This window comes from Ranitomeya variabilis, chromosome 5 (genome assembly GCF_051348905.1).
Source record: "Ranitomeya variabilis isolate aRanVar5 chromosome 5, aRanVar5.hap1, whole genome shotgun sequence".
NCBI classification, from domain to species: domain Eukaryota; kingdom Metazoa; phylum Chordata; class Amphibia; order Anura; family Dendrobatidae; genus Ranitomeya; species Ranitomeya variabilis.
Genome location: NC_135236.1, coordinates 74,455,612 through 74,470,512, shown reverse-complemented (window position 1 = coordinate 74,470,512; position 14,901 = coordinate 74,455,612). Strand labels below are relative to the sequence as shown.

The following is a 14,901-nucleotide window of genomic DNA, read 5'->3' as shown; positions in this document are numbered from 1 at the left end:
ATCTCAGTAAATTAGAATACTTTATAACACCAGCTTGGAAAATTATTTTAAAATCCGAAATGTTGGCCTCCTGAAATGTATGTTCAGTAAATGCACTCAATACTTGGTCGGGGCTCCTTTTACATCATTTACTGCATCAATGCGGCGTGGCATGGAGGTGATCAGCCTGTGGCACTGCTGAGGGGTTATGGAAGCCCAGGTTGCTTTGATAGCAGCCTTCAGCTCGTCTGCATTGTTGGGTCTGGTGTCTCATCTTCCTCTTCACAATACCCCATAGATTCTGTATGTGGTTAAGGTCAGGTGAATTTGCTGGAAAATCAAGCATAGTGATACTGTTGTTTTTATGTTTTATCAAGACCAAAGTCTACCAGAAAATTTTAGAGCACTTCATGCTTCCCTCTGCCGACAAGCTTATTGGAGATGGAAATGTCATTTTGCAGCAAGACTTGACACCTGTCCACACTGCCAAAAGTACCAATACCTGTCTGTCCAGATCACTGCCAGTCAAAAGCTTATGCTCTCTGGTGTGTGTTTGCCCAATTCCTGTGCTGTGAGTTCTGATCTACTGCTGCCTGTCCTTTGGACTGTGTTGACTACCCGTTTGTTATTGCCCCTCTGCTTTTCTCTGGTATTCTGACCCTGAACTGTGACCTGACTCACGCCTTCGTCTTTTCCCTTAGTTTACTACGTTGTCTCTTGGTACTGAACCCGGAACGTCTGACTTCTCTGCCTCACAACCTGTCTGTGAGTAGTAACTAGCATCACATTTTGCATGTGAAAACCCCATAGTTCTAGAACCACAATAATGGAAAATAACTCTAATAGTGTAAACTTTCTGTTAAGACCTAAAGGATGCCATTCCTCAGGCCCAGATGCATTGCTCCATGAACAGCCAAATGCCGCTCCAAAACTAACACTACCAGTGGCATCTGTAAACAATTGAAGATAGTCATGGGAGACTTCTGGAAACTGGCACACTGTCTTACCATTGAACACATGCTATAGTAAAAGAGCCTCCCAAACACTCCTACTAACGTTGATAAAATGGTCGGAAGATGACATTCCCTTAAGAAGGAACCATGAAACTCCTGCAATAGATGAAATCTAAGATACACAGGCACACAATAATTTAGATTCAGCAGTAGCGGATGGGGCCAATGACTGGACCTCACAAATTTCAGCTTCCAATTCTGAGGATACCATAGAAATCACAATTCTTAGAGGAAGAATGGAGGATTGAGGTTCTGTAGGAGAAACGGAATCAAGGCTGCATGACAAAGTGTCAGCCCTAACATTCTTAGACCCCGGTCTGAACATGATGGAACACTTGAATCTATAAAAAAATTAGGACCATCTGGCCTGTCTAGGGGTTAAGCGTTTAGCAGATTCAATATAAGCTAAATTTTTATGATCTGTCTCCACAATAACCGGATGAATAGCTCCCTGCAAAGTATGTCTCCATTCTTCAAAAGCTAACTTGTCAGCGAGCAGCTCATGATTCTCAATATCATAATTTCTCTCATCAGATGAAAATTTCCTAGAGCAAAATGCACATGGACATGCGCAAGTTGGTCAGAGTTTTGGAACCTTGAGACAAAACAGTCCCTACCCCAACCCCTGAGGCATCCATCTCTACGATGAATGGTTTCTGGAGATCAGTTGAATCAAAACTGGAGCCGACATGAAGTGCTCCTTAAAATTTATCAAAGAAGATAATGGCAGTCCATTGCGTTGTGGCCCTCCTGTTTCAGGTTCATGATCTTTGCTTCTGCGACCTGGACGCTGCCAGGTTCCTCATACATCATCCCTACGGTGTCAAAAAAAGGCGTCAACATCAACGAAAGACCATTCTGGGGCTATTGGGTACAAAGAGAATGCCCAAATCTGAGGACCCCCTAACAATAGAATTATGATTATTCCCACCTGTTGGGACTTATCCCCTGAAGACCTGGGTCGTAAGGTAAAAAATAGTTTGAAGCTCTCCCTGAATACCCTAAACTGATCCTTCTCCCCCAAAATTTGTCAGGAAGTGCCACTACTGGTTCCCGGTAGACCAACTGCACATCAGAAGGTACAGGAGTCATTGCTACAGTCAATAGTGGAGAGCTTTGTGAAGCATCCATAGTACTAGAAAACTGACTGTACAGCTGAGATTGTAAAGATTCTATTCTTTTGTGTTCCCTGGACAGATCCTGAACCATCTGGGTCACATTCACCACATGATCACAGAGAGTACGAACTGGATCCATCGGTGAGGAGAAAAAAACATATTTGGCCAGTCAAAATGTGACGCTAGTCACTTCTCACAGACAGGCTATGAGGCAGAGAAGTCAGATGTTCTGGGGTCAGTACCAAGAGAGCACATAGTAAACTAAGGAAAAAGATGAAGGCGTAAGTCGGGTCACAGTCCAGGGTCAGAATACTAGAGAAATAATGGATAAGAAAGGGGCAATAACAAACGGGTGGTCAGAAGTCGGACCAAAGATCAGGCAGCAGTAGATCAGAACTCACAGCACATGATTCAGGTAAACACACACCAGAAAGCATAAGCTTTTGACTAGCAGTGATCTGGGACAGACAGCTCAACTAAGTAGCCGGGCAATTACTAAGAACAAGGAGCACCTGGAGAAATCTCAGCTCCGGTTTTGGGTCTAGAAACACATTTGGCAAGGAGAGGTATGCCTGGACCACATGTGGGTGTTGGTGGGCAAGAACTTGTGACTTTAGTTAAGAACTTAAGTTTTTCCATCTACTTAGAAAAGTAATTTCAGAGATTGGAATATTTGGTTACAGGCGGCTGGGGTTGTTCTTCCTATTATCAGTAGTCAATATTTGAACATTATATTACAATTTTTGGCCACAATGAGGGAATCGGGTACATCAGCGCCCGCTGTTATTAAGGGCTTCTCAGGCATAGTTTTTAGGTTAAAAATGTGGTCTTGTAAGGATGTCACAAAATAATTCTTGGAAAATCAGATTGGGAAGGGTGGGAAGAAAGAAAGACAGTTAAGAAATAAGACTCATCCGGTTCCGGTGATCATGAGCTTCTGCTTCTCACCGTTGCATTTTCACTATCTTTCTTTGCAGAGTTGACAATAGGGAAACTATCTCAGAGCCGAAATCTACTTATTGTGGATGGTTCGCTCAGAATATGTGCTCACTGGTCAAAATTTGACAGGGAAAAAAGCCGTTGTTGGTTGACAATTGTTGGGTCTAGTTGTCCCTCTCTACATATAGAGCAATTTCCAACTAGAATATTAAGTTTGCACTTTATATTGGGTGGTACATTTTTGGTTTCGCTGTATTAGGTAGCGTATCTTCTACTGGATGAATCGGCTGCATACACTCTTACAGATTGCATTGAGCCTCAGGCACAATTTTCTATCACCTGCTCTGAACATGACATTTGTGGATATATGCAGATATTCAGTAAGGAATGTACTAAACTATGTAATATAGATTTTCTTCTAGCTTCAGGAGACCCTACTAAAGAAGTTGATGCCGTAGGCAATAGAATTTCAAGGGGTACGGCCAAAATCCTAATGCCTGGTGTGCGTAAAATGATATTAAACTGATCATAGGTTTATAAGTAGTGAATATGGATTGTAGAGGGAATAGTCCACAGAATACATCTTATATAATATGGGGGAGGACACTGGAGACCTAAATGCTGATTTAACAGCATCATAGATGGGCCCCACCTGGCATAGGTCTCATACCCCACCTGGCATAGGTCTCATACCCCACCTGGCATAGGTCTCATACACCACCTGGCATAGGTCTCATACTCCACCTGCCATAGGTCTCATACCCCACCTGACATAGGTCTCATACCCCACCTGGCATAGGTCTCATACCCCACTTGGCACTTAGACATACCTTTCTAGAAGAGGCTGCAATTGAGGTCTGGGCCAGGTGGAGAAAAACAAGGAATGTGAAAACTGCAATCAGTGAAAACATTATCAATTATGGTTGTGGTGTAAATATTAAATACCAGAATGGTGGTTTTATTTTGTTTAGCAGTGTAGTTTAGTCACAGTATGTTTTGTGAAGTTATCTAGTGGTGTGTGGGGTAATTATCAAGTTACAAATTATGGTATTATTTGGTCAATAAATGGTCTTGCCATAAAGTCAAGTTTGTGTAGTGGAATTAATGAGTGACGGTTTTGGGATAATATGGTAATACGTGGTTAGCACTGCAGCCTTGCAGCACTGGGATCCTGGGTTCAAATCCCACCAAGGACAACATCTGCAAGGAGTTTGTATGTTCTCCCTTTGTTTGCTTGGGTTTCCTCCTCTGGTTGTCCAGTTTCTTCCCACAATCCAAAGACTAATAGAGAATGCAGATTGTGAGCCCCAATAGGGAACTAATGGCGCTATATACAGTCTGAAACCTTGGTCAAAGTTATCTGAGCACACAAATCTCCAAAGGTGCCCAGAATTTAGCATCGGCCCATTTTCCTTTTTATAATTTGTAAAATGTAAAAAAAGACAATATATATTTTGTTGTTGCTTAAAATACAAAGGAAATCAAATCGAATTCGAATTTTGCGCTCGCTATCACGTGCTGCAACATCGGAGAAGCACAAGGGGACGGAGTGATCCAACTTCAGAGTAGCACTTGCTAGCTCTAAATCTAAAGCACAATGGCAGCAAGCTCCTTGTCTACGTAACTGGCCACTCTGAGGCTGCAAATGTGGCCGTAACCTTAGCAATGAGCTGCAAACAGTAGAATTAAAATCCCTCAGTTCTTGAGAACAGAGAGAAAAACACTGAAAAAATGCTGAAACAAGCAATATGCTCCATTCTCCAAACCCAAGGTTTTGCACAAAATACTGAGGACAAAAAAAAACAATGTGTGTGCATGAGATTTCTCAAATCTCATTGACTTTGCTGGCACTGTAAAATACAGCTGAAAATTTGCCTAAAAAATAAAGCATACAATAAACGCTTGCTGAAAATTTGCATTAAAAAAACGCTGAAAAACGCAACGTGTGGACATAGCCTTATACTCCATATGTGGTCTGACAAGCTTTTTGTAAAGTGGCAGAACTATAAACTCGTTATCTCGGGATCTTACTTGCCTTTGCAGCAGCCACCTGACACAAGCTGCTATCAGTGATGTCTGATTACAAAACTGCATGTAGCCACTTCTCAATTTTTCATATACTTTGACATTACAGTAAATAATTTCCCAAAATCTCATAACTCCTTCCCCATGTAGTCACATTTTTTTTTTGAGATTTGCAGCATGATGCTGGGAGATGGGACGATAGAGGTTGGAATTTGGGGGCCGGCTTCATTCTGAGATGGGACTTGATAGGAATAACATCACCTAACCAGAGGGCTGAGCCATTGATTCCAGCTCTACTCACATCGCTGGCTATGAGGAGAGGAGACAGGGCACAGAGCTGGGTCTACTGCTAGATTACATGTCCTGGGGCCAGAACACAGGGGCGTTTGTCACTAATGACTGGATATTGCTGGTGTGTTCATAGCAGGGAGGGAGACTGGGGGCAGTGGAGGAAAGGAAAGACCTTGGGAGGACGTAGGATACAACTTTTTATAGAAATATTGTAAATGCCATTTTCCGTCTGGAGATCATTGGAGATTTGTAGGTTTGTGAATGTTCCAGTCCTGGTATATAGTTGGGTTGAAGAAAGACACAAGTCCATCAAGTCTTTAAGTTTCAGAGACCTTAAGGAAAGATCTTCACCGTTGGTGTCCAAACATTTGGCTCAGATTTTAGGTCACGGGCTAGGGACTTAGTTCATGAGTCGAGACTATAGGTATAGGATCCAAGAGTGGGCCATTAGGTGGATGAGCCAAAGGTGAGATCCATAGGTCAGGTCAAACTAAGAAAATGTCTCCTCTATGGACACTGGTCTCCATATGTCTCTTCTCCTTCTGCTCGTCTTCTGTTCCACGTATTTACCGTCGCCAGGCATCTAACTGCCCACGAGTATGTGAGCTGTCACGATGCCCACGTCCACAGGCCCCATGCCAGGCGGGAGAGGTGAGAGACTTATGCGGTTGCTGCCCGGTATGCGGGGCAGGCGAGGGAGAGTCTTGTGGTCATCGTGGTGGATCTCCGTGTGGAGAAGGTCTGGAGTGTGTCTTACCTGGCGTGGGAGGCACCGCCAGGAGAAGAACAGGAGTATGTGTTTGTAGTACCAGCGAACCAGTGTGCGGAAGTGATGGCAAGACCTACAGGAACCTGTGCCACCTGAAAGCTGAGAACAGACGGGCAAGACTGCAAAATTCGCCACCTGCCATTCACATCCAGAAGGGGCCTTGTGATACCGGTAAGGAGCTGTATTTGGGGGCACATGCAGTGGGTGGGTTATCGGTTGGGCTAAGTAAGATAAATATCGCCACCATTTACATTTTTTTTTCTTTTTACATGGCCAAAAATACAAAAATCTGCCATAAACCTGAGTTTATCATTTTACATTGGTCATTATGATATCTATAACACCACAATGAGTTATAGGTGAATCCACACTACAAAGCTGGTTATTTAAGCTTTTAAATTTGAGTTTTAAGATAAGTTAATGACTCAAAACCAAAGACGTAAAAGAGTTGTCCACCTTTGGGGACAATTTTTCTTTTTTATTTAAATGCATTTAATTGGGGCTAAAACAAAAATTGTTGTAATTGGGTTTCAGAAAACATTTTGCACAATCCGCCTGCTATAGCCCTCTGTGTCGCACTGTCAATTGCTGGCTGCGGAATGAGTTAACTGAGAATGCATCGCTGAGCCTTCTAATGGCATTGTGATGGGGAGGTTGTAGCTGTTTTACTTGTCTTAGCTGATTTATGATCACAGACCACATCAAAGTGCAACATTTTTAATGAAATTCAATTGCAAAAATTATTTTCAGCTCCGAAATACATGCACAAAAGTGGACAACCCCTTTTAGATTTGGCTGTGCTACATCTGTAGCCGAGGGAGGACGAATGTATTAAGCTCTGATCATCATATATTATCTGTGTTGCATTAAAGTAATAAAGTAGATATCAGGGTTTTTCTATGAAACATATAAGAGGGGCCGGGACAATGCAAAGGAGGGACAACAACCTATAGAGTCTGTCAAGAAGATCTTTAGGACGAGCACAGATGGAAAATATCTACAGCAAATCGGCAGCAAGTGGGGTCCAACAGGGGTCCACGCAATGTAATCTTTGACCACAGTTACAAAAAATAAGTCAGCAGTTATCAGAAAGCCATCTCCTGCAATCTCCACTGTATGGTTGGCCGTTAACTATTATCAATGGCTTTGCTGGTGTTTCCTAGTCATGTGACTACCCCTTTTAAATATCTTTCCTCTGTAGTATTCATTCTCCTTCATTCTCCTTTACTTTAATATTCACCCTATTATCCTATAATACATGGCTAAGAAATAAGATATCCTATCTACTATTTGTCAAACCCGGACAAAAAGTGTGAAGACTCTAACATACAGCACCCCATATCTCAGCTGAGTGTGAACTGTAGGAATATTAAAACAATATGCAGTAAAACGCCCCCAAATAAGAGCTCAGTTGCCAGAAATCAGGACTTCAATTGCCCCATCTTCTCCAACACACTAGATTCAAAAGGGCCCCGATGCAAAATTTGGACCTGGGCCCCATATCCCCAATCCTGGCCCCTTCTTCTAATAATGTCCCTATTATGTGTCCCTTTCCTGTAATAATGTCCCCCATTCTGGTCCCTTTCCTGTAATAATGTCCCCTAACCTGGTCCTTTTCCTATAATAATGTTCTCCATCCTAATCATTCTACCTTCCAGGTACAATGTCCTCCATCATCGGCCTTTTCATAGTATAATATCCCCAATCCTGGGTCCCTTCCAGTAATAATCCTCATCCTGGTGCAATTTCTCTCTTTCTTGGTATAATGTTGTTCATCCTTGGCCTCTTCCTGGTATAATGTCTCCCTTTCTTGGTTTAATGTCATACATCCTGGGCCCCTTCCTGGTATAATGTCATCCATCCTGGGCCCCCAACTGCATGTTCGTCAGATAATCTTGTAAAGCAATGTCCCCCATCTTGTAATAATGTCCCCGATCCTGGCCCTTCCACTAATAATGTCCCCCATCATGTGTCCCTTTCCTGTAATAATGTCCCCATCCTGGTCACTTTTGTGTAATAATGCCCTCATCCTAGCCCCTTTCCGTAATAGTGTCCCCCATCCTGGACCCCTTCCAGGTAGTGATGAGTGTGTATACTCGTTACTCGGGTTTCCCCGAGCATGCTCGGGTGGTCTCCAAGTATTTGTTCGTGCTCGGACAATTAGTTTTCGTTCCCGCAGCTGCATGATTTACGACAGCTGGACAGCTTGAATACATGTGGGGGTTGCCTGTTTGTTAGGGAATTCTCACGTGTTCAGCCTGTCTAGCAGTAGCAAATCAAGCAGCAGTGGCCACGAAAACTAAATCTCCGACAACATCCAAATACTCGGAGACAGGGGCGTAACTACCGCGGTCGCAGCGGTCGCCATTGCGACCGGGCCCCGCAGGTCAGGGGCCCCGGGCCGGCAGGTCTGAGCAGGGCCAGGCTGGCCATCGGGCACTTCTGGCAAATGCCAGAAGAGCCGATGCCAGTAGTGGGCCGCTGCACTGTTCCTCCCCCGGAACCCCCCCAGTGCCGCCGCCGCATTTAACTATACCGGCGTCTATGACACCGGTATAGTTCAATGCAATGATGGGAGGAGAGATCGTCACCTGACGCTTCCTCTCCCATCATTCCCCACTCTGCCTCTGACAGTACACTGCGGGTGCGCGATGACGTCATATCATCGCGCACCTGCAGTGTCCTGGGCAGACTGCAGCCGCCAGGAGCAGCGCGGGCAAAAGGAAAGGTGAGGAGAGTTTTTTTTTTTTTTTCTTTTTAACCGGACTGTGGGGCCATTATCGGGGGGGGGGGGGGGGATGAGATATGGGCTGTGCTCTATATATCCCTGTGCGGGCTCTGCTGTATATACCCCTGTGGGGGCTGTGCTCTATATATCCCTGTGCGGGCTCTGCTGTATATACCCCTGTGGGGGCTGTGCTGTATATATCCCTGTGCGGGCTCTGCTGTATATATCCCTGTGCGGGCTCTGCTGTATATACCCCTGTGGGGGCTGTGCTGTATATATCCCTGTGCGGGCTCTGCTGTATATATCCCTGTGCGGGCTCTGCTGTATATACCACTGTGCGGGCTCTGCTGTATATACCACTGTGCGGGCTGTGCTGTATATACCACTGTGCGGGCTGTGCTGTATATACCACTGTGCGGGCTCTGCTGGATATACCACTGTGCGGGCTGTGCTCTATATATCCCTGTGCGGGCTCTGCTGTATATACCACTGTGCGGGCTGTGCTGGATATACCACTGTGCGGGCTGTGCTGTATATACCACTGTGCGGGCTGTGCTGTATATACCACTGTGCGGGCTCTGCTGTATATACCACTGTGCGGGCTCTGCTGTATATACCACTGTGCGGGCTGTGCTGGATATACCACTGTGAGGGCTGTGCTGGATATACCCCCTGTGCTGGCTGTGCTGTATATACCCCTGTGCTGGCTGTGCTGTATATACCCCTGTGCGGGCTGTGCTGTATATACCCCTGTGCGGGCTGTGCTGTATATACCCCTGTGCGGGCTGTGCTGTATATACCACTGTGCGGGCTGTGCTGGATATACCACTGTGCGGTCTGTGCTGGATATACCACTGTGCGGTCTGTGCTGGATATACCACTGTGCGGGCTGTGCTGGATATACCACTGTGCGGGCTGTGCTGGATATACCACTGTGCGGGCTGTGCTGGATATACCACTGTGCGGGCTGTGCTGGATATACCACTGTGCGGTCTGTGCTGGATATACCACTGTGAGGGCTGTGCTCTATATACCCCCTGTGCTGGCTGTGCTGTATATACCCCTGTGCGGGCTGTGCTGTATATACCCCTGTGCGGGCTGTGCTGTATATACCCCTGTGCGGGCTGTGCTGGATATACCACTGTGAGGGCTGTGCTGGATATACCACTGTGCGGTCTGTGCTGGATATACCACTGTGCGGTCTGTGCTGGATATACCACTGTGCGGTCTGTGCTGGATATACCACTGTGCGGTCTGTGCTGGATATACCACTGTGAGGGCTGTGCTGGATATACCACTGTGCGGGCTGTGCTGGATATACCACTGTGCGGGCTGTGCTGGATATACCACTGTGCGGGCTGTGCTGGATATACCACTGTGCGGTCTGTGCTGGATATACCACTGTGAGGGCTGTGCTCTATATACCCCCTGTGCTGGCTGTGCTGTATATACCCCTGTGCGGGCTGTGCTGTATATACCCCTGTGCGGGCTGTGCTGTATATACCCCTGTGCGGGCTGTGCTGGATATACCACTGTGAGGGCTGTGCTGGATATACCACTGTGCGGTCTGTGCTGGATATACCACTGTGCGGTCTGTGCTGGATATACCACTGTGAGGGCTGTGCTCTATATACCCCCTGTGCTGGCTGTGCTGTATATACCCCTGTGCGGGCTGTGCTGTATATACCCCTGTGCGGGCTGTGCTGTATATACCACTGTGCGGTCTGTGCTGGATATACCACTGTGCGGTCTGTGCTGGATATACCACTGTGCGGTCTGTGCTGGATATACCACTGTGCGGTCTGTGCTGGATATACCACTGTGCGGGCTGTGCTGGATATACCACTGTGCGGGCTGTGCTGGATATACCACTGTGCGGGCTGTGCTGGCACCCAACACCATGTTGCAGTGCAGGAGATTCCTGCAACAGTCCGAGGCGTATCTAGGGGAAGCAGGGCAGGGGAAGGTGGGGGGGGTTGTGGGGGCGGGGGAAGGTGGGGGGGGTAGGGGGGGGGCCCCATTTGGAAGTTCGCACCGGGGCCCATAACTTTGTAGTTACGCCACTGCTCGGAGATCACATGAGCATGCTCGGGGAAACCTGACTAATGAGTATACTCGCTTATCACTACTTCCAGGTATAATGTCCTCCATCCTGGGCCTTTTCCTGGTATAATTTTCCCAATCCTGGGCCCCTTCCTGTAATAATATCTCCCATCCTGGTATAATTTCCCCTTTTCCTGGAATAATGTTGTCCATCCTGGTATAACGTCTCCCTTTCTTGGTATAACGTCGTCTATCCTGGACCCCTCTAATTGGCCGGAATAGTGTATTGCAGTGCAGGGACCAAGGGGGACTCTGAGCCGCAATACATTTCAGCTGAATGTGCATCATCGTTACACCCCTGATCCCAACCACGTCATTGTGGACTTTGCTTTGTGCACTGGGAACAGAAAACAGTCTTCCTAAAACTGTTCCCACAAAGTTGGAAGATACAATTGTCCACAATGTCTTCTGCTGAAGGATTAAGACTTCCCTTCACTGAAATTAAGGGGCACAATGTCGTCAGGCAGGTAACGTGTTCCTGGTGTTCACCAAACCTAGAGTTGTCCATCAGAAGCCAGATAGAGAGTTCTGCTCTAGAGTCCAGTGGTGGAGGCTTTACACCACTCCATCCGACGCTTGCCATTGTTACGGGGTCTTCACTTCGTGGCTGAGTTCCGCTTCTCAATAATATCACTCACAGATGATGGGGGAAGAATATGGAAGGAAAAAATGTCAGAGACTGATATGTTGTCCTGGTGGCTCCTATTACAAGACCACCTGGTATCAGTGAGCGTTTTACCACCAGCCATTTTGCCACATGTTATTAAAGGGTGACAGCATGACGGGGTACGGAAGTTAAACACCAGGGCCGAGGGGCCGGATGTTATTCACCAGCGCCGAGGTAGCCCGATGTTATACACTAGGTGCAATGGGGCAGGATGTTATACACTGGGGGCGATAGCTGGATGTCATACACCGGGGGCAATGGTGCCGGATGTTATACACCGGGGCAATGGGGCCGAATATTATACACTGGGCTCAATAGCCAGATATTATACACTGGGGGAAATGGGGCCAGATGTTATACACCGGGGGCAATGGGGCCAGATGTTATACATTGGGGTGACAGCCGGATGCTATACACTGGGGTAAATGAGACCCAATGTTATACATCGGGGGGCAATGGGGCCAAAGGTTATACACCGGGGGCAATGGGGCCAGATGTTATACACCAGGGGCAATGGGGCCAGAGGTTATACACTGGGGGCAAGGTGTTGGAAGTTATATAGTGGGGGTAATAGGACTGAATGGAAAATCTCAATTCAATGATTAAGACGTGTGTGCAAAAATGTTATTCTATATAGTATAACTCTACATTATTATCTGTCTGTCTATCCTGTAATGGTAATACAGACTGACTTCATGCTGAGCTTGTACATAGAGCAGAGCTGCACTATAAAGCAAGAAAAAGGAAACAAAGACAGGTTTTCTTACAGACTATTTTAATGAACCAGTCCCAATTATATATTGGCATCAGCACCATTTTGATAAATTTCTTACAATTTTGCCATTTTCTTTTCAATTCTTAATCTGACTCATTTCATAACTGACAGCAAGCTCTACAGTGCGTCAGTGCAGAGATGGCTGTCGGTCACTGCTGGGGCGAGCTTACAGCCACAACTATCAGTGCTGTGAGCTGTGGTTGTAATTACCCTGGACACACCTCTAGGACTGAAAGCCGGCGGCTCTTTGGAGAAATAAAGTTCATTTTCTCCCGGGTGCTGCACTTTCAGTACTGTGGCCAGACACCATCATAAAGCTATTAACCTGCAGAGTAACCCACATGGAGTTGAATACCCCAAATGCTCTCCACTCTTTATGATGGCCCCACATCCCCCTACACACAGTATGATGGCCTCACATCCCCCTACACACAGTATGGTGGCGTCACAATATATATGCACACACAGAATGACAGCCCCATACTCATTTACTTAAAAAAACAACTACTCATCCACTACGATAACCTCTAACACCATGATGTCTCCACAGTTTCCCAACACACATAATGAAAGTCCCACAACACATATCATGACACCAACAGTCCTACAACACAGTATCCTGACCCTATAGTCCCACAACACAGTATGATGGCCCTCAAAGTCCCAAAATACAGTATAATTGCAGCCATAGTCTCAAAATACAGTATATATTGGCCCACCAAACAACACTCAACACAATGTAATAACCCACACACAGTCCTCCACACTGTATGATCGCCCCATATAGTATGATCGCCCCCACACAGCCCTTCACACTCTAATGGCCTCCAGCTATCCACACAGTACAATGACCCCCACACAGCTCCACACAATATATTAACCCTCACACAGCACGATCACCCCCACATAACCATCCACATCGTATAATGTCTCCCACATCAGAGTCCAAACAGTATGATAATCCACACAACCCCACACACAGTTTGATCATTCCCACTTCCCCCCACATACAGTTGATGACCCCAAAAGCTCCCCACGCAGTATCATGGTCCCACATCGCCCTACACACAGTATGATGGCCCCACATCCCTCTACACACAGTACGATGGCCCCACATCCCCCTACGCACAGTATGATGGCACCACAGCTCCCTACACACAGTATAATGGCCCCACATGCCCCTTCACACAGTATGATGGCCTCACATGCCCCTACACACAATGTGATGGTCCGACATCTCCATACACACAGTATGATGGCCCCACATGCCCCTACACACAGTATGATGGCCCCACATCCCTCTACACACAGTACGATGGCCCCACATCCCCCTACGCACAGTATGATGGCCCCACATCCCTCTACACACAGTATGATGGCCCCCACATCCCCCTACGCACAGTATGATGGCCATACTCATTGATTTTAAAAAATACTCGCCTTTTCCCTGTTGCTCTGGTCTCTGCAATGAGTGTTCTGAAGCTCGGCACAGCGGGCATGACGTAGTAATGTCATCACGTCTGCTGTGCCGACATGTCAGAGTTCAGACACACAGGGAGTTGATGGCTATCTGTTCCATCATTGCTTTCCACTGTATCGGCATCCAGGATGCCAGTACTGTTGAAAATGTGAAGCCAGGTTCCCCCCATCTCACGGACCCTATAGCATGCCACTATTAACGGTACGCCACTGCTCGCAGGATGGCAAGTGATGGAGATAAGGATTGGGCATTGTTAATGATGTTTGTTCTTAGAGGAGAATAAGTCCAGAGTCTGGAAACGTTTTTTTTTTTCCTTTTTCAAATTGAGAAATTGAGTATTCACGCGCCAAAAGCTACCTAAAGTGCATCACTAGCTGTAAACTGTTTAGACCCCATCATGGCTCGGCCATGGCTCATGGACAGAGCAAGGCCAAGTTGACTCAACAAATTAATCAATTTATGCTACAAAAGTGACGTAAATTAAAACTGAAATATCGGTACCATTTTCAGTGTTTTGATCACCTTATGCTGCATTTTTTTTTTTTGCTTTTAATATAAAATAATGTAATATTTTTATAGATCAGACTTTTATCGCTGTGGCAGTACAAAAAAAATCTTTAATTTTTTTTTTACTTTTTAAAAAACGTTCTTTTTCAATTTACAGTATATACTATTTTGTATGGTCCTCCCTATAGGTGACATGAAGCTGTACTACCAAAGTATACAGTATATAGTGTAGCAGACGGCTAAGCTTCACAGGATGCCCAAAATGGCAGTGACGGAGGTCTTAAGTGGACCCCCTGCTGCCAACTCATCAGCAATCGCAATCAGCAACCGGACAATTTAAGTGATAATGTCAGTGACTTGCAGCATCCAAATGGTTAAACAGCAGCGATCGGAGGCAGCCCTGTTTGCTGCTGTTAGAGGCAGGTGCTGGCTGTATAACTCTGCCGCATATAGAGTGGGCTCAGCACCAGAGCCCGCTCCTTACACCCGAACACAATGGATGTCAGG

At 46.1% G+C, this 14,901-nt stretch overlaps 1 protein-coding gene across 1 annotated transcript in view; it reads left to right on the top strand.

Annotated features, from left to right (window-relative positions):
• Positions 1-5,354: 5,354 nt before the first annotated feature.
• The window catches only part of HTRA4 (HtrA serine peptidase 4), a 64,456-nt gene continuing 54,909 nt past the window's right edge, over positions 5,355-14,901 (top strand). The window contains exon 1 of the mRNA XM_077262263.1: positions 5,355-6,305. Coding sequence (XP_077118378.1) covers positions 5,864-6,305 — 442 coding nt within the window. The 5' untranslated portion in view covers positions 5,355-5,863. The remainder of the gene's footprint in view (positions 6,306-14,901) is intronic.